Here is a 21395-nt window from a genome sequence, read left to right on the forward strand (position 1 = left end):
CACCTCTGCAACTCCAATTAACACAGCAGCCTATACCAGTGTGGCTATTGACCAATGGTAAAGATTAGACCAACAAGGAAATTTGACATACCTCTGATAAAAGTTTAAAAGCTTTTAAAATCTTGATCTTCAAAAGACATTTACCTCATCACTAATTAGGACCAGAGTTAGCAAGATTAATTTAGGAAGAAAGAGAATTCCTTGTTCTGTATCTCTTCATGTATTTCAACACATCAGTTAAATACCCACTTCAAGAAAACAATAGTTCGTGACTTGGCTTTAAAATCAAATATTCATGCTGTCATAAGTTTTATTACAGGTTATCTGACCCAGTGGTAAAGTAGCTTGTGATGAATTCCTCAGTTTATGAACAATTAACTTCTAGCAATTTATTGTCAGCATCAGGAAACAGAATAGATGTTGGATGGCAGGCTGAATAAAATGTATGTGTTTAGATAAGAGGCATATAAAACTTTTGGACTTCTATTTCTAATGAACTTTCCCATCTGTTTTCAATAGCAAAAACTACTTTTGATATCAGATCACGCACACGGATTAATTTAGACCACACTAGTTCTTGAAAACGGAGAAATTATTTTATGTCTAGGTTTTGTTACCTGCAATATATCATGAGCAAGTGGTGAAAAATCTAAACTACAATTGAATATGCTTTTCTAACCAGGGAATCCACTCCAATAATATTTTCTGGGTTTACAGTTTTAAAACAGTTTCATGTATTTGTGTTTTTTATTTTTATTCCAGACAATAAGCTAAAATAAATACATTTTCTCCTTAAATAGGAGACAGAATACTTGACTGACAGACAGAAAGTACAAATATACAGAGGAAGTTTACCAGCTAAGCAGTAGCTAATTTCTTTCGAATTTGTTTTTTTCCTACCATGAAAGGTGTCTCTTGCAATAAATGTAAACTGGTATTCTGATTTTAGTTGTCAGTCAGTAATAACTGGCTGACAGTCAAAGAAATGTATTAAAGGCGCTGCTTACGTTCTACTCATTGCACTCTGCTCCTTTATTCATAACATGAATTTTACATTTAAACAAATAAGACTACTGATAAACAGTAGCTTATGTTTGCATTACCTTCTAGTTTGAAGTAGGTACACAAAACATGCCAATAACAAACGAAGAAAACACACCTCTAAGGTGGAAGGAGCCTATTTTAAAAAAATTCTATGTATATATTAAGTTTCTTAAATTAAATCTTATGCTCCAATCTGATTTTCTTTAAGGGTTGTCATTTAGGGATTCTTGCATTTAGAAGAAGTTTGTATTCAGTTTTTGTTAATATTTTTTCTCTGAGAATAGGGCAAAAAATAAAGGTCTCTTTTAAGTGGCCCCCATTGAACTTTGAAAGTATTTGTTTTCTTGAAATATATGATAGCTAAAAAGTGCGAATGAATCACTTGAGCCACAACTGGGTTTTGAGGTCTATGGGATTTTTTGTTTGTATAAATAAGGAGAGGAGAAAGTTTTTATTCTTATTTCATCAAGATCAACCAGGTTGTATTGAAACTTAAACTTTAGCAATTAATTTGTCAAACATGTGAAGCTGAGACTAGACTGGAAGAGGGTAGGAGTGAAGTTCTGTGACATTGCTTAGTTGATTTTCACTGGAAGAAACTGGTTTATCAGTGTGATGTGCAGTAGTATAAACCCTGCAACCAAGGCAGGAGTGAGCTGATATGCAGCTGATATGCATAGCTTTGCAATGGAGGAGAGACAAGTAGAAATCTTGCCAGGATTTTTTAAACCTCAACCTCAGGCTGTCTCTAAAACTATAATTATTCAGCACCTGTGAAAACCTGCAGTTTTCAAAATTTGTAACTTGGATATAAGGATGTGCAGAAGTCAGCTAAAGAGGGAAAGAGAAGATCCTTTTAATGTCAAACGTGTAAAAGATCTCAGAATTATGTTGAATGCTCTTACGCTGAGATCTTTGCCAGGCACACTCACCAGTATATTCTCATTGCTTTCCTTAGGTGAAGTGACCTGTCTGCTCACACCTGATACTTGTGTTCAGTTTAGTAACACTTCAGGATGAAAATCAGGTTTCATTTCTGTATCCGTACAATCTCTTTCATGGAACAATATCCATCCAAGACTGGAACTTCAGTTTTTCTACCCCTAGGATCTCACAGATAAAATCAGTCAGAACTTCCCCAGTATACAGTAGAATGCCATAGCAGCAGGTTAGCTATGTGTTCTAACATTTTATAACTATGCCAAACAGAGGGAATAGGCTTCATATCCAAAATTCTGAACATCTGGAGTTATATCTGATAATCCTGATCACCAGCAATATGTGAATATGTGCATCCTCTGAATAATTTACCCTGCACTGATGTATTTTCCAAGATTCTCTAGGGTGTTGAAAAGAAATAAGCACTACATTTTGTATCACACATCACCATAAATAAAAACAAAACCAGCCAGTCCTAGATACTTTTCCAATGGAATTCTTAAAGCAGGATTTATGACTAATGTAACTCATTAATCAGGCTTGTGAAGACTGTTTAGAACATTATTCAGACACTGAAAAATCCTGTTGTTTAAGCAAATTTGTGTTGTTTAAGAAATAAAATCCTCTACTACTTTTGAGTAATCTTAACCTGTATTGATGCTATAATTTATATTCGCTTTTAAAATCACTTGCCAATATTTTACACCAAATCATGACCATGTATTTTACGAAGCAATATCCATTCTTTGTATGGTGAAGTGCAAGGCAAAAAGGCTCTCAGTTCCAAATTAACAGAGGTTTCTGAACCAGCCCCAGCTGCCAAAATGTAAAGTTTTCAGAATCATTTTTCAGGCTTATGGTACCATTCAATTCATATATATCTCTTAAGAGAAACAGAATTCACACTTTGAGGAAGACCACTGAGAAAACCCTTGTTTTTTGCAATAATCGTGTATAATCAAATTTCCTGCTATAATCCTGCCATCAAATGTAATTTGAATGCATCAGTGGTGTTTATTTCAATTAGCAGGTAGGACCGTGTTACTGAAAACTCTGATCAGGTTAGCCACGAACTAAAGACTATCTTCCTTTTCTTATGCAGTTTAACTCCTGCCGTGTTATTTTCTGACACAGGGATGCCACCTAGTGACAGTAACTGTCAGCTTCTGAAACTGGGCCTAAAAGCTATAGCCTAAATCCACAAGGACGTGAAATATATTGTTCTTAATGCTTGGTCAGTTAAGGGGAAAGGCACCCATGCATAACTAAAAGGTAGATTTACTGATGGTATTTCACTAAAGCAAAATATATCCAATATCACAATTTTAGACGGTCAGATAGAGAGAAGGTGAATTTTTGAACACATGTATGATTTATTTGCACTCCACTACATACAGATTTTCTACAGTTATTGGCAATCAGCATATTATTTTTAATATTTTCCTATGCTTGCTTCATTTGTGAATGTTATCTAAATCCTATGAAAATGGGACCCAATTTCTGTTCCTATAAATTTTTCAGGAAATATTCATCACTAGTTGTGCAGGATGGATGACATATCAGATCCTGTCCCTACTCTGTTGAATATTTTAATGGTATGAAAACAAGTTATTGTCAGATCAGAGTAAAACAAGCTCTTTTTCTTTAACAACTAAGCTAGCAAGATGTATCCACACTGTAGTTAAGTGGAACAGCTCCAGAAGGATGACTGGAAAACCCCCCTGACCTCATAAAACATGTGCTTGCTTACAGAAGTCATTTCAAAAGTAGTAGGTTCTGCTCCTTACCTCTCCAGCTGGGGAGATAACTGCCTCCAGTTTTTTCACTATGTGCTTCACTAACTAATCTTTTTTTCAGCCATGTTTTGCACAGAGCCAGATCTGGTAACTGTGCTCAGGAAACTCCCCTCTTTGAGTGGATTCAGGTATAGTTTAGCCTTGACCTGTATCCATGCAGCGTAGCCCAAATCAGTGGTTCAGTGAAGCCATGAGCATTCTTTTCCCTAGAACTGCATCCTCTGAAACTTGCTGTTGCATTTTCATCCCATATTATGGCTCATAAACCTAATATGTATCTTCCAGTTTGGGAACCAAGTGATTTGTTGTTTCTCATTAGCAAGACCAGGAGACATTTGGAAATGCCCAGAAGTAAAGCACTGGTCATAGTCCTTGCACTGTTGAAAATTTAGGTAGGTGTCTCTGGGGCTAGGCACTAACTGAATGACAGTGAGATCTTTGAATTTAGATGCCTAATGTGGCAGAAGTTAACATGGCAGATATACTTAGATGTTAATTTAAGGGCTTCATGTATTGTGTGTGAATCTACCCTGAAGTCATGAAGTCAATTCCGAAAGTGAGTCTGAGCCCATAAATGAAAGTTAAAATTCTTGTCCTCATGCCGTTCCAACCGTATATGTTGCAGTGCTGGTAGGAGCAATGTCCATATGCTCTTTAGACCATACGTAACTTACAGATTTGCCTTCCTTGAATTTGAACAAATTCTAATGTGCCATGTTTATAATGCAGTTTCTGTCATAGGCATTGAAATTCATACATAAAGCATTACCAAATTGTTTTGGTTTTGTTCTTTAATGTATGGTCTGCAGGTGGTGAACTTTTTACTGGTCTCTACAGTGACTACTGGGGAAGAGATGCTGCTCTATTTCGCACCATGAACCGCATGCCCCATCTCCGGACAGAACCTGACAGTGAACGCCTGTTGAAAGGTATGAGAAGGAAGAACCAGAGTTGTTTCAGATTACTAACCAATTTCTGTTTAACCAGAAATTAAAAATATATTGTTCATGCATACATACATCCATTTGCAGATTAAGTTGGTTAAACTATTTTTTCATGAATTTTTTTCATGAACCCCCTTTCAGGATGATTATATTGAAATCTTTACCTTGATTACATTTTGGATTTAACAAATGGAACTTTTAAATCACTCATTTTTTACTTTTAACATTGCTTTTAATTTACACTCTGAATGTTCTATCCTATTTTGTGATACTCCTGATATAAGTAAAATATACTCTATTTAACTAGTGGGAACTTCTCATTAGAGCACACCATTCTTTTTTTTCTAGATGAGATCATTTCATCTTTATGTTGCAATTAAACAACTCAATCTTTATCAAATTATGTTGTAAAGAGATGTCATGCAATAACGTAAAATAAAAAAAGGTACAGTTAAATGAAGCAAAGTTAAACCAGGTAGCTTTAGAGAAGAACATTTGAGTATTCCACAATAAAAATATGGAGAAAAATCGTGCGCTGGGAAATTTGGAAATTGTTTCATACTCTTCAATATGAGATGTCATTGAATGTCAAAGTTTCTGTGAAACGGAGAATCAGAATCTTAATTTGTTTTGCTCCAAACATAATGCAATATTTCATCAAATTTCACAGCAGTTTTCTCCCAAATCAGAAGAGAACACTTCTTCCTACATGAATCTCACCTAAGACTTGACTTAAACACTTTTTTAAAAGACAGTTTAAGTCCAATACCTAGATCCTTCCTGAAATGAGCATTCTAACTGGGTATATAAAAGACCGGGGTAAATACAATCATGTGGATATCCACAATACACAAATGAAGTTTGTCTTCTCTTCCATCTGGAAGTTTTCTTTATTTTAAAGAGAGAATTTTCTAAATTATTGTCTCAGACTTTGCTTTTCATTTTGTCTATATCTGAAATTTTAATTTGCAGAAAGGGAATATTTTTAAATGTATGTTTAAAAAAATCAGAAAATTAGCAAGCACTGTATCAGTGTCTTAAAATGAAACTACTGTTTTCACACAGAACAGAAAGTTAGAAAATACTTACATCACCCACTGCTTCTTAAGATATCATACTATGTGTGACTGACATACTCATTTAAAGAACTTGTAAAATCTTAGCTACAACTCAGTGTGATGAAATCATTCACAGGTCTGCTTGGTGTGGAGTTAAAAGGTATACAGGTATGGACTGAAGTCTGAATTTAAGTTTCAACTTCGCAGCAAAATGTTGAACAGGGAAAAATTTGGAAGGCCTTTATTTCATGACAAAGATACACAATGCACCTTCTATCTTTGAAAATATATGTTCATATATAATCTTTTGGCTGAACTACCAGAGCTTTTTCTTTATCTAAAAGGGTTTTCGTCTGAAGTTGAAATTCCTGCACTGGGTTTATATGGGATCAGAGATTGTTATGTGAATAACAGTGCTAGGTTTTAACCTAAGCCAAATTAAAATATATAAACCCTGGAGAACTGGACTGGAAGAAGGTCTTTTTCTTGTATGCATACAAAGGAATATTGATTTGCTTATTGGAGCAATGAGAAGTTTTACATTAATGTATTCCACATGGTCTATAGATACTCACCCAGAAAACAACAGATTTTTTTCCTATTTGTATCACGCTATACCATCAGGTATCTCTCTGACTGATTGATCCCTGAATTTTTAATTTTATTTTTTTCTTTGCTGCCAGCTGATTTTAAGAATTGAAATCTGTAAGAGAATATTTTAATAAACTTGGTTTTCATTTATTTTTGTTTTCTTTTAAAGAACCAAAATTTGTTGGCTCATACATGATTCCTGACAACGAAGACCATGATGACAACAAAGTCTATTTCTTCTTTACTGAAAAAGCATTAGAGGCTGAGACAAGCTCTCATGCCATATATACCAGAGTGGGACGTGTATGTGCGGTAAGGTCCTTCTTCTGATTCCCCAGCTAAATCAAAACCAAGCAAGCTTCTCTCTTTGGGCCTTCTTCCCCAAGCAAATATGTCATCTATTATGGGTGTGAGAGTAAGCTATAGGTCTGAATGAGAATACTACCTCTAAACAGCCTCAAGCATTAGAAAATTCAGAAGCGATCTGAAATCTGGGCTTGAAACTGAATTTTGCTTAAAGAGGAGGGCAAAGTTCAGAAAATTTGTCATTCAGTTCCATAGCTCTCTGTGCTGATATGTGGTAGCAGTTGCTTGCAGAACTCTCTTACCATCCATATTCTCAATTCAAATCAAGGGTCCATTGCCCTTAGTATTGGTCTAGGTCCAGGGCTTCTTGCAGCTCCCACAGCTGACATACACTGTCATCCCCTCACAGTCCTGGTGACAGGACCAGGCCAGCCACTAGTCCCCTCTGACATTCCCTCTTGCCTTCCTATTCTGTTAGCAAGAGGCAGACTTAACTGACATCCATTTGTGCAGGGTCAATGGCTGTCCCAACAGAAAGCTGAATAGGACAAGAGACAACGAGCACAGCCTGAAACATGAAATTCTGTATGAATGTAAGAAAACATGTTTTTAATGTGAGTGTGGTTGAACACTGTCACAGGTTGCCCAAAATCTCCATCCTTGGAGATACTTAAACCTTACTGGACATGGCCCTGAGCAATTTGCTACACAACTTGCTCAAAGCAGCTTGGTTTGAGCAGGTCAATTGGACTAGATGGTCTTCAAAAGTCCCTGCCAAACTCAACTATTCTGTGATTCTGTAAATTAAAACAAAAAAAACCTCTTTCTGATGTATAAATGATAGAAAGAGTGCAACGTCAATCATCTATAGAGTGTTTTATAAAGTAGCTAATCAATTTTTAATTTCATGTCTCATTTATCCTCTTCTCAACATCAATTAGGGAAAATTGTGCAGATAGGAAACTAGAATAAATGATTGACCTGTCCAGCAAATTAGATTTCCCAGAAGAAGCAGAAAACTCATGAGGAAAGACTTTGATTCCTTCCACTGCCCTGCACAATCGTCCGTTTCCCACTCAGACCACACTCCTAGTGTGTTGATCCCATCTCTTTTTGGCTCCCTCGGCCCGCACACAGGAAGAACTCAGTTGCTGGAGAGGAGTACTTTTAACATATGATCCCTCAGATCAAGCTGCTCGTAATCGGTCCTCTCTGAACAACTAATGAAGTTTGGGTGCATTCCTTTCTTTTTTTACTGAACAGTAGTAAGGCTGATGAGAGGAGCTCTCCCATTCCCACTGGGACTACTTCTGCTTGATTAAAAGAAGGAATGAGTTTATTTCTTAGCATCTGATTTTGTTTCTAAAAAAATTGCATTCCCCCTCCTAAGTGTAGGGGATTCATTACTTAAACTACTGGGTAAAGTGTAAGATTCAAGTTAAAAATCTTCTGTCACCTCAATGTATGGTATATGTCACATATGCTCACAAGCATATTACCTATTAAAATTTCTTAAGGAGTGCTCATGTGTAACTTAAAACATCTGACATATACAAAGTACCAAATTTCAGCCTAAGACATTAATGTCCACAATGCCAGTTGGCTTTCTGAATTCAAGCCTGCATTAAGATCTGAAGAATTCTTTGGTCTATGTTCCGGTAGATGTCGGAATAGATTAATAATTCACTCTAGTCTGAAATATATCCACCTGAACGTTTTATCTCTAGCCATGGGTTAAACCAAAATCCTACAGACCTTTCTACTCCACTTGTCCAAAACTCCAAATACTTTATGCTCTGGAAATTAACTTCACAGCTGTATGCTATAATTCAGATTTGATTTAATGAATACAAAAAGAAAATAGCTAGTTAGTGATTCAAGAACTGGCTTTTTTTCCTGAGTTTTTACATTTTTATCTAAGCTGTAAGAGGTTTTGTAACACAGAGACAACTACACCATATATTTCTACTTTTCTCAGGAAAACAAAGCTCTGTTTCTGTGAGAGCTCAGTGTGAAGCTGAGGAAATCAATTAATTTCAGCAGTTTAGAATTAAGTTGTCAGAGGGGTTTTGCAATTCTAATGCAAAGTCTTCAACAGTCAGTTACACAGCCTACCTGAATACAAGGCCATAGCTTTGAGGATGCTACCCAGAACTTACAGAACCTGATTACTGATTGGTACTAAATGCCCTATTCTCTTAACAGTCCGAGAGACACAATAACAAGAAAAAGATGAAACAGCCATAACAAAGCAGGAATCATTTAAAGTTATTGAGAAATTCTTAGAACACTATGAGGCAATTGCCCCAGTCTTGCCCCAGCTGTACCAGCTCTATACATAGATTCAAGGCTTCAGTTTCCAAACATGTTTATGTAACTCTGCACTGAGCTCCTAACACAATGTTAAACTTTGCCAAAGTACTTGGTAAATCCAGCTAACAAAAAAAAAAAAAAAAGAGAGAAATAAAAAAGCTTTACAACAGCTGCATAGTTAAAACTACATACGGATGTGGTACAGAATTAAAAAATTCTTATAAACCCACAGCTCTTAGTGAGACCTGGAGTTGATCAGTGAAATCCTGCTTGGAAACTGACTCCAGAGAAAGTATACTAGTAATAGACATGTGGTTTGAAAACACATGCGTTTGACATTAAAAGATACAATGAGCGGCTAATTCAGCAGAGATGTTTGTGCTTCTAGACTTACTCATTCAAATTACCAGCAGTATTTGTTTCTCTTTACACAGAATGATATGGGAGGCCAGCGAATGCTTGTGAATAAATGGAGCACCTTCCTCAAAACAAGGCTAGTTTGCTCTGTGCCTGGGAGAAATGGAATTGATACGCATTTTGATGAATTGGGTAAATATCCTAGACTGCAATAAACTTAAAACCATCATACAAAACACACACTTTCATAATAACACATATGACTGTCAAATATTGTATTTGTATTCATTAACAAGGAATGGTTAAGGTTTTGTTTCCAGTTTATATGAACTTCTATATATATGGAATTGACCATCATCAAGTGTGCCTTTACGTATGGCATTGTTTATAAAGTTTGGTTTTTAAATCTGCATAAAATTAAGTAGCATATGCAAGTAAAATAGGATTACACTTTTAACAAACAATGAAATTTCTCTTTTGGGGGCTGAGAAAAGTAATCTGCTATCATTTACTTTGAGTTTAAATTTTTCAGAGGATGTTTTTCTGCTGCAAACTCGAGATAACAAAAATCCAGTGATATTTGGCCTCTTCAACACTACAAGGTAAATAACTGGAAGAAATAATATCAACCACAGATTAATATTTGAACAACCTATTGAAGAGGGAGAAGCTGCATGATAAATATCCCTTAGCAAATATATAGTAAACAGTTTAATCCCTGTTATATTCACAGCAGTCTTCCTTGTTAATGTAAAAACTACTCTGTGATACTCAGGAGCTTGAAGTCTTATTCAGTGATCCATTCTATGTGGATCACAAATTAATTAAATGTTTCTCTGCTTGAAAATTTCCTGGTGTCAAAGTATATACACTCCTACGTGCTTATAACAGCAGCTTATCAAAGCTACTTGTCATTGAGAGCTTCACTGTAATTCAAGTTTAAGTAGATAAAGCTTAAATTCCTACTAACTTCCAAGTGAAGCTTAAAGCACCATCTGGGATGCTGCTGGTGGCCTCTTCCACTGCAGCCCAGTTCAAGTGCAAGCATGCAGTACCAGTTTTTTGGAGATCCAACTGTTTTTTTTTAGGATGTAAATGGTAGAGCAACTGTGCTTTTGCCACTATCTCACTCTCCTGAGCTATTTTTTCTGGAATAAAGTGAAGCCAATCTGGTTCTTTAAAGATGCAGGCACTTAGAATGTCCTAAGCCAGCAGAGCAGGGCAGGCGCCTAATTAAAATGTTCTGGATCACCTGGAGTCTTCAGAGGTGATTTCATTATAGAGAGCACTGACTTTTCTTGAAAAAACAGCCACCAAAAAAAAAAAACAAACAAAACCCCTGAATTGCTTCTGTGCAATAAAGTGAATAAAATTTATAAGTAAATTTTATGTGGATTGATCTACATAGAGTGATCTTGATGACTTAATAACATCAACCAACATTCCCATTCAGTATAAAAAGACTCCTGTTCATTTCAGTCAGCAGTGGTTGATTTCCATATTTCCAAAATAACAAGAAGAAAAATCTTAGAGAAAATAAATGATTAACTGTTTAAGTCACTAATCAAAGATGTATAAGACCTGGATTCAGTTCTCTGCACTTTGTGATTATAAAGACATGATTTAGAGCCTTTGTTCACCATTTTTACTTTTTTGGGGTTAGAAAACAGAGCATCCTTAAAGAAATGTTGTAGATATAAATATGAATACATTAAAGACTTTGTAAAGAATAATGAACACAGCAGTTATAAGAAAAGCATATAAGAAAAATAAGTAGCGTTTTTCTCCCTGAATACTGTTGAAATGGGACTTATTTTTAACTACACAATAATACCAGTATTATATGTACAGAAAGTGACATACCACTTTAATAATGTCTTTGAATTTTACTTCATAGCAATATATTTAGAGGATATGCTATATGTGTTTACCACATGGCAAGTGTCCGAGCAGCTTTCAATGGACCATATGCTCATAAAGAAGGACCTGAATACCACTGGGCTCTATATGAAAGAAAAGTACCTTATCCTAGACCTGGTTCTGTAAGTACAATCTATTTTCCATTGCTTTGCTGTGTAAATGAACATGGGAAGAAAAAGCAAACTGCTGTTAATGTAGAAATCTTCCTGACTTCACAGTCCAGGATAGGTTTATTTGAATATTTACATACTCTGCATTTCTGGAAAAGTGTGGAATGGTTCAGCAAAAAGTTTAATCAAGTACTGGATGCACACCTTTCCCAAAGGAAAATTGTGGAATTGATTACATAGGGGTTTTCAAAATCCTGCTGGAACTTGAATTTAACAACCTTGTGTCTAGGTCCAAAGGTCCCAAAGCTAGGACCCTAGGCAATAGGGGCAGAGAGAGGCATCTCTAGAAGATGGGTCTGAAGCTGCATTCAGAAACACAGTGCATTACCTGGGAAGGAGCCTCACTTTGTATTGAGCTTAAAATAAGTGTTCTGAATTTGGCTGCTGACATATTTTTTGCATCTGACCCTTGATAACTTTAACTGCCAAACAAATAAATGAAAAGTAAAAGTCATTAAAGGGCATTGAGTGAACCATGGAGGTTTTTTCCTAATGGAAATTTCTGGAGAACAATAAATAAAATAAGAGAAAATAAAGCCAGGATGAATTGGAAACATGTACCTATATTTACATTGAAAAAAAAAAAAGCATATTTAAGATACATGCAATATTTTCCAATGTAAATAAGATCATTACTGGAAAAAACAAGCTTACTCAAGCCAATTCACTGATTTTCTATTGCTGCTGAAACTACGGCATTTAACAAGTGTTAAGGGAAGTAAAAGCAATTAAAAAGATGCTCCACTATTTCAAGATCAGGTGGTTCTGGTTCCTCTTTTAAATCTCTTTTTCAAAAAGGATTGAATTTCAATATTGCCATAATTTAGATTGATGTACAGGTTAGAAAGGAGACACAGATTTTGTTTAAAAATAACTAATCAGAATAAGTACGTTTCTAGTCAAGGAATAAATCCTCCACCAACCGAGGTCCTTCTCTCATATAGGTTCTTTCTAGAAGCAATGGAACAGCTTCCTCACAATGCATTGTTTTGCTTTCAGACATCACAGAATGATATTATATTACCCTCAAATAGGGTTCCTGAACTTTTTAACATTCTTGTAGTGTACCATTTACAAAAAGTATATAGAAACATTAAAACAATGTTGCAAAGAACCAAACTCAGCAAAATTGCTCATGCTTTTAATTAATTTTCACACAAGTTTCTTTACAAGCTTCTTGCAATGGACTTTCGGTGAAGGAAAGAAACAAGATGTATTTTGAAATTTGAATTAATCTGGCAACTGCTGTAGCATACTCTGCAACCATACAAGTGCTGTAGTGAGCTGCTCCTGAGAGGTGTTAGATTTTTCATTTGGTAAATAGAAATTTTGGAGGAAATATCAAGCTCATTACTTAGAGACAGGTAATTATTTTCTACAAGGAATTCCTAATTTCTAGTGGATTTCTCAAAGGCATTACAAGTAATCATCCCAAACCCTTTCCCATTTCACTCTTGTTTTAGATGTTTCTGAAGTTTCCATTTCTGTAGCATATAAGCCCATGAGTCTCAGCCCAAGTCTGCAGGGTGAGGAGAGCAGCCTCGTGTTCTGCACCGCTTGAGAGAGTTCCCTTTGCATTGCAGGGCCCCATCAGCATCTCACAGAAAAGGCACAACAGGGGCCTTCCTCACCTTTCCTTTCCTGCTGTAAGTCAGGAGAAGCCCCGCAGCAGAGAATGTCAGGCTATCCTAGAGAAGCATCACATCCAAGATTTCTTTTTCATCCCATGACTTTTGGGAATGCAACTAATGCATCCAGGGTAATTGTCATCTCTTGCAAAGCTGCTTTTATTTACAATTGCAGAAGGTCTACTCATTATCATGCCAGCATAGTGCAGATTTTTCATTGTAAGATGCAAAGATATTTCTAATAGCTGTTTGTCTGTTTTCACACTTCATCTCTTTACCTTCTCGAAGGCCAGGGGCTTGCTCTCTTGAGTTTAACAATGGCATAAACAGTTGCATCAACAGAGCATTACTTTCAGTGCTGTTTTTCCTTTGCTAACAGAATCAATATTCTCTTTTGTACTAAAATCAGTCATTTGCAGAAACAAGCATTGCATACAATTCATTTATCACTGAATCACAGGAATGAGAGCTGAAAAGGCCTATTAGCTTCTCTAGTCCATGCTGGTACAGCCTTTCTCCCTGTAGTATGATTTTAAATGTATGTCCTCTCTCATTTTAAAATAATGATTTTCTTTGGAGCTAGAGAAATAAGTCAAAATGCAGAAGTGAATGCTCAAAAAAAGAGATTACCTGGGATATATTATGAATATAATTTTGCCATCTTGGCCAATAAGCCACCACTGTAGTAGTGCTGACATCAATAACAAATGGCTTTGTTTGTTTATTTGATGTAGATCAAAGTCATTGGTATTGAGTCAGGATAAAAATCAGATAAGTAAATTATCACATTTTGAACAAAATGGTTCAATTCAAAGGAATTATTGGTTTCCTAGTTCACATTTTGTCTAGCAAACCTACAGTTTTTACAGTTATACTAACAAATGGGGCAGAATTATGCATGGATTGGAGAGTGACTATATTTTACATATATTATATGGTCCAAGTTCTTTAAGGAGTAGTAATTTATTTTTTTTTTTCCAGGCACTAGAACACCTCACATATGTTATTTGGACTAACATTAAACACAGGCATGAATTCAGTATTAACAACTACAGCCCTTACATTGACATCTCCTAGCACTGAAGATTAAATGATGGGGTTTTGGCAAGAAGGAGAGAACATGAGCCAGTGCTTCAGCAAAGTTGACAATGATTTACAGAAAGGCTACCCTAAGTTCCACTCGCTTTCAATGCTTTTCTCCCTTAGCTCCCTTAGAAAGGCCACATTTGGGTCAGACTGGATTGCAGCCACCCCTACAGGCAAGACATAGGGGCTGAAGCAGATAGCAAAGCACAAGTAATTTTCTCAGTGTCATGGAACAAGTTAGACGAAGAATCAGGTCTTTTGTGGGTGCTAATCAGTATAACCGTATTCGTCTCTGTCTGCTGCAGAGTACATTAGACGCTGAAGTAGCTGGATCTGCCAGATGCATACAAAGTATTAATTAAATCATTTTTGGCTGCTCATTTGGGGCACAGTTTTGAGGTCTTTTCAATGTTTTTCCAGTAGCATGAAGAGAAGGCACGTTTTGGGCTGTAGCCCACAATATTAGGTTTCACACCTAAAGTTCAGCTTATTAGCAAACTCAGTCCCACTACCTTTTCCATTACAGGAGTGACAGTGACAAAGTGCTGAAAATTACCTACTCTTAGGCATCTCTGAGAGTCAGCACTCTTTAATCTTAGCTAGTGAATGGGTAAAGATGGAGTCTATAAGGAATGTAGGTAGAACTTAGATGAATAAACAGAAAACCACTGTTAAGAGTCACACAGGTTCTGACAGACAGCAATCTGCTGCTTTCTGAAGTCTGCTTGAAGCACTGCTTCTGCCACAATCTCTGCTCCTGTTTTGCTGGTTCTTTTAGTGCATTTAGACTGTGATGCTTCTGCAAATGACATCAGTTACCTCAAAAATGGTGTTGATAGCCTTCAGAGATGGAAGCACCTACAGTTTCCTTTCTAGACTACTTCACTTTATTTAGTTAAAAAGGAAAACCCTGTGAAAGATTATTTTTATTAAATCTCTCCAGGGCTAGAACTTTACAAAGGGAACCTGGCAATACCTATTCACTTGTTATGCTGTGCAGTGCACGGCAAGCAGTCTTAGCCTGTCTTCATGCTCCAGCTCTGTCTCCTTATGGCAAACAGCCAGTGAAATTCCATCACTAGGTTGATTAAACAATTACTTTAAAGTCAACATTGAACAAATACTTTCCTGTAGCTAAGCTCAAAAAGTGGAAACAAACATTACCCCACTTGACAAGTGCGGTAGTTCGTTATTGTCAATTACAGCTGACCACAAGTTTAAAATTACTGTTTCCAGTAAATATAAAGACTATTTTATTTCATTTTATTGATTGAAAAATCCAATTTAAATAGGGAAAGGCTGCTACTGTGGCTTTCCTTGAAATGTTTCTTAAAACCACACTGTCTTATGAATATTTGGAGAAAGTAAATGGTTATTGAGATACTTCCAAGTTGATCATAAACAGTTTCAATTAGACATCATGAAGCAAATTGGAAATGTAGAATCTATATTCTGTTATGGAACACTATATCCTTCACAAAGCATTCTAAAATTAACTTCTCTGTTTAATGCATTAAATTATCCCTAATTGCACATTTGACTGAAGGAGTAAGCCTCTTTTAATCAATCATTGATGTAAAGTCTATTTGCTTTGCAAAACAGTAGATTGATCAATACAAACATTGGTATTTCAAGCTAAACTGTGATATATAATACTGTCCTCATGAGTTAGGAATTAGAATCAAATGTAATACTGTTAGAATACCTGAAATCAAGGATTACTCTTGCCGTTGGCATAATTTTTAAGTGTGCCTCACTTCTTATGGCAATACATTTTGCAATCAAAAGTAATAAGAGTAGAGATTGACGTCAAGTGTTGGTGTTCTGCTGATTTTGCATGGTTGTGTCTCTACCTTTCTCCTAACTGCCAGTGGCCATTTTGATTATATCTTCAATGTGAATGTGGGGAAGGCACTATTTTTTGTCAAAACCCAAAAGTGTCACTAGTTACTCTGCTCTTAGAATGCCAGAGAGGAAGGAGCTACTTCTTTCTAAAACCTGCAATGCAAGGCTCAGTTCAACTTTCCCTTTCTTGGCTTCTCACAATTAATAATGTACACATGTAAAAAGCATAGAGTTCACTGTCCCAGTTGGCCTTTGTGCCAGGTTTTCTGTAGACTTGTCATCACCCCTAAAAATACGACCTGTCTCTGACAATTTATTTAGCAAAACTTCAGGATAATCTATGTTTTATGTTTCTGCAGTGTGCCAGCAAGGTGAATGGAGGTCTGTATACTACCACCAAAGACTACCCTGATGAAGCTATCCATTTTGCCAGGAGTCACCCATTGATGTATCAGCCCATCAAGCCCGTTCATAAGAGACCAATATTAGTTAAAACAGATGGAAAGTACAACCTTAAACAAATAGCAGTGGACAGAGTGGAAGCTGAAGATGGGCAATATGATGTCTTGTTCATTGGTACAGGTAAATTAAAGAAAAGAGGAGGATGATTTAATGGGGGGGTGGGGGGTGGGGTGTTACCTGCAGGATGAATGGAATTAATTTCTGCATAGTCAAAAAAAAAAAAAAAAAATCAATACAACATTCTGTTTTAAAAGTCATTCTTAACATGACTGCACCAGTCTTTGACTTACAGAGATTAGTCATTCTAGACATGTGCTTCACTGTCCTGATAACATTATACAGAAAACTAGTGGTAGGGAAACATTTAAAGACTAAGAAAAGAAATTCAGTACATAATCATGTACATCAGCATATTCCTGAGCTGAAACTGGAGACCTGAGAGAAACAAAGTGGATTAATATGATTTTCAAAAAAATCAGATCAAGTTACTTGCTTTATTCCACAGTTTATTTTCCCCAGTTCTAGAGACCACAAGTCTAGCTGATACTGTTAAAAAGAAACTGCCAGCTTCCAGATTTGGGTTAAACACAGCTCAAGGAAGGAAGGAGGAAATACCCAAGTTTCTTAAAAAGATATGTTAGAAGTTTTCTGCCAAGTTTTTTTGTTCTTCTGTGCCATTTCCATATATTACAGACATACACTTTCATAAGATAGAGAGAGCTTGTTTAAAGAGGATTTGTAAATATAAACAAAAATAATATGATTAAGATAAAATAGATTATAGTATTGTAGACCTGCACTAACTCTAAGCAAGCAGAGGGAAAAACATATTCTTATGGCATTTGAAAAATAAGAAAACTGAAGAAAATAGGAGGAAAGCCTGGAACTAAACAAGACTTTAGTCACATCTAATCCATCTGGAAAAATCCAAGGATTCATCCATTCACATTTTAACAATTTAACAACAGGAGTGGTATCACAAATCATTTTGACCATTTTGTCTAGGAAAGCAGTTACAGTGAGTTATTTTTTACAAATGAAATTCCTCTGATAAGCACATTTCAGTGTTGAGAACACTCAAAAGAAGCATGTTTGTACACCAGCAAAGGCTTATTTATACTAGTGCTGATTTCTATGGTTTTAAACGGCCTCAGTATGGTTTTGGTATTGGACTTAGTGTGGTCTATAAAACATTGTGCCATGTGCCACTTATTTCTGTACAGAAGGTTTTAAAATGGTGCCTAGATTTTCTCATATTTCCATTTAAATTTATGATTGAAATATTGTATCAAGTACCCTTGTACACAAATCCGCTGTTCAGCAAAGCTGAATCCAAAGGGACTTAAGTGTGTGTGTTAGAGCTGTGCTGAGTGGCACCCAACAGCTGTTTAGTCTTCTTGAGATGTCTAATCTCAGGTGACAGGAAATTCCAGCATAGGAATTTGGGCTTTAAAAACTCTGAAACAAACCCTTCAATCTCTGCTCTGGCAAAGCCCCCATCAAAAAAATGCACTGCTTCTTTTGTCAATATAATGCTAGAAAGAGTTAATCTTTTTTTATCCAAGTCCAACACCTGCTGTGTAACATAAGCAAACAGGGTCTTACAGCTGAGCACGAGTTTCCTTAGGGTAGCAGTGTAGGTTAGAAAAGTGCATAAAGGCAAAGTCTAAATGTCAGGGCTTTCACGTGTCTGTCAGCAGGATTTGAAGAGGAACTTACTTATGAAAATCAGATCTCAGAATGCAATTTATTTTTACTGTTCTATCACAAAATGAATGCCTTTGATTATATATTCTGTTTGAGAACTGGTGTATGACCCCAGCTTAATGGCTCCTCTTTACATTTGCCCCTTTGATCTTTTGCTGAACATTTTTCCCGGTGCTTGTCTGCTTAATATTTCCTCTGTAAATCAAAGGTGACTGAAAGCAACAGAAGAAAGGAAGTGATATTTGCCATTGTTGATGACAGATTTTCAAATTAAAGAAAGCAAGACTATTTTAGCAATAGCAAGAAAAAGCTGAAGTGGTAGAAGACCAGATGCTATTTGTGTGTTTTAATTTCCTGCAAGAGTTGTAGTGACAGAAAAGCAGATAAATCTAAACTCTAAAATGCCTTAGAATTTTTTGAATGTGCAAGCTTTTTGGTTCACCTTCCTTTGATTAACAAACACCTTCAGCTCAACAGCAGCTCAGTTTCCCCAGCAGAGGGGAAGAACTGGGGACAGTGAACCCCTGAAGGTTTTTGTACTCCTGCTTGGAGCAATTGAGCTGCTGCCAGTAATTAAGGATAGTTAATAGTTTCCTAACTAGTGTAAACACTCTGATCCTATAATTAAAGATACTTTACACTCCTTGGCCTTGATTATCTCAGCTCCTGCATACTCTCATTTCTCTTCTTGAAATACGGTCACCCTTCCTGCAGCTCGCCAAGGAGTTATGACCAATAGTTTGAAAAATACACGTGAATTAATTATATAGCTCAGGGATAACTCAGTTGACTTGTATTTGCCAGGGACAAATTGTCATATGTGTCTATTTTCTAAGAGTAAGAATCCTCATCACTAACCACAAGATTCAACTAAAGGCACATATTTGTAAATTTATATCCATTATCAATTTGAAAAAAGTCTTTTAATGTATTTGAAACCATATAAATGTTTTGACCAATTATAAGCTTTAGTTTTGGTTTGCTTTGTTTTTCTTTTTTTTTTACCCATTCTCAGATAATGGAATTGTGCTGAAAGTTATTACAATTTATAATCAAGAGACAGAATCAATGGAAGAAGTGATTCTTGAAGAGCTGCAAGTATTCAAGGTGAAATGAGCTGTATATGAATCATATATATAAGTCTTGAATTTTCTGCGGAAATAAATGTATAAAAATATCTGAGGATAGCAAAATATATATTAGTGGTGTGCAAGAAAATTTCTAATGATCCAGTTATTTTATGACAGGAAATCTCTGTTTTCAACGAAAGTTTTTCTGAAGTGGAGTTATAGCCCAAGTACTTTCAATACATGCATATTTCATGTTGCAACTTTTAATTGGAAACTTGATGCATTTAATTCAGTTTTCTCTCATATCCAATTAAGTATTTAAATAAGTACAGAAGGATGTGCCTACTTCAATCTTGAAAGCCTAAATGAAGTCCAGACAAAAAAAAAAAAAAAAAGCCTAATCCTCAGAAAGAGTGAATTAGTTAATCTGTCTTTACAGTGGGCAAACCTGAGATCTCGGGAGGCAAAACTCTGTTCTGTTTAAGAATATTCCATATATAAAGTTCAGTATTAAACGTGGCAAAGCTAATATAACGAAATCCTCTTAGAAATTATTCATATCTTGCTACATTAGCCACATAGATAAAGCAGGAGACTAATATCCAAACTCAGATATTCAAATCTGGCACCTGTATTTAGGCAGTGTAATAAAAAACTTGTTGCCTGAAGAAAAAAAATCACAGAAATTGCCCCTCTTGATAAAGCTGGTTTTCAACAGACCTATTAGAGGCTATGTTTTGCCGTTGCTCCAGGAAGTATGAGCAGAGGGCAGACAGGACAATGCTAAAAGAAGGAATTCCTGCTATTTTTATCTTATCTTCAATGAATGTTTTCTTATAAAGACACTCCACTTATCACTTTCAAGTAGGACAAAAGAGATTCAGTGGTGGCAAGAACTAATACCGTGTTTGACAGCAAAATTGTAGTGCTCCTGTGGCTCAGTAATCCTGAATTAAGTGTTGGCTGGTTGTCTTTAAATAAGGTCTTTAAAAGCAATACAGTCACAATTTCCTCTTTCTGTAGCATCAGAACTTAAAGAGAAGCAAAATATCAAGCAAAGCTGATATAACAAGTAAACATCAACGCTAATTTATCTACTTTCTTGTCACAGAAAAAAGACACTATTTTTTTCTGAGCAAGGAATATTTCCTATTTTCTAGGTGCCAGCTCCTATTATTTCTATGGAAATTTCTTCAAAAAGGGTATGTATTTGACAAGTTTGAAATGTGAAGATTGTGACTCAAATGTAAGTAAGCTATAAACTGTGTAAATAGACAGATGTGCATCATCTATTATGAGATCTTTTCTGATACGTGTAATCCTTTTTAATACAAAGTGATAATTATAGTCTCTGTTCTTTTATAAATCATTTCTATTTTTCAACTCTAATGTTAAATCCCCTTAGTTCACACGATCATGCTTATCAAAGCAAGTAAAAACAGGCCTGTTTCAGGAGTTACTGGCATATTAATCACAGTTGGGACTAGCTTGGTGGATATGACAGCTCACAGAAAAGTTCTTTGCTGATAAATGCAGACAGACTTCAACCCCACAAGAATATCAGTGCAAAAAGAGCCTTGCTGGCTCTCCCACGTACTCAGCTGCCCACGAAAGGCAGGGCTTTGGATCTGACTCCCTTTTGGTTTTCTGCTAGTTTCTGCTAATATAAACACTCACGTTATTACTCTTGTATGTAGATTCTCATCTGTACCATATTATCATATCATCTCAGGATGAAGCCATTATAAACATAAGATCTTAACAGATCTTAGACATCTGGTGCAACATAGGTGAACATAAACACAATGAAACACAAGTAACGAAGAATGAAAATTGTATTAATAGGAGGTGTGATTGTGCCCCAAAAGATCGTTTTAGTATTGGTGTCTATCAACTTGCATTGTTTCTGTAGGTAACGCAGAAAGACAAACTCCTCTGATGGTGACTCAGGGAAGGATCTTAGGAGTGAATGTTCTGAATTATTTCCTGGATCAATCTGGTTTTTTCCCATTGACTGTGAAAGCAGCTTTGGAGACTAGATTGTCTAAAACTGCACTGAAATGATTATTTAGAGTAAGACTTCAGTGTCATTGAAGATATTTGCATTACCTTTAGCTACCAGTGAAATGTCATGCTAAAAGGGCTGTGTTGGAAGTGTA

At 35.9% G+C, this 21395-nt stretch overlaps 1 protein-coding gene across 2 annotated transcripts in view; it reads left to right on the top strand.

Annotated features, from left to right (window-relative positions):
* SEMA3E (semaphorin 3E) overlaps positions 1-21395 on the top strand; it is a 142881-nt gene that overhangs the window by 106556 nt on the left and 14930 nt on the right. For both annotated transcript variants that reach the window (XM_062631953.1, XM_062631952.1), the window contains 8 exons: positions 4589-4708; positions 6542-6684; positions 9426-9540; positions 9881-9950; positions 11246-11390; positions 16357-16579; positions 19182-19273; positions 20397-20438. In XM_062631953.1, the coding sequence (XP_062487937.1) occupies positions 4589-4708; positions 6542-6684; positions 9426-9540; positions 9881-9950; positions 11246-11390; positions 16357-16579; positions 19182-19273; positions 20397-20438 (950 nt within the window). The remainder of the gene's footprint in view (positions 1-4588; positions 4709-6541; positions 6685-9425; positions 9541-9880; positions 9951-11245; positions 11391-16356; positions 16580-19181; positions 19274-20396; positions 20439-21395) is intronic.

Source organism: Pezoporus occidentalis, unplaced genomic scaffold (genome assembly GCF_034315485.1).
Source record: "Pezoporus occidentalis ecotype Australia unplaced genomic scaffold, CSIRO_AGI_Poc_V1 ctg38, whole genome shotgun sequence".
In the NCBI taxonomy this organism is placed as follows: domain Eukaryota; kingdom Metazoa; phylum Chordata; class Aves; order Psittaciformes; family Psittacidae; genus Pezoporus; species Pezoporus occidentalis.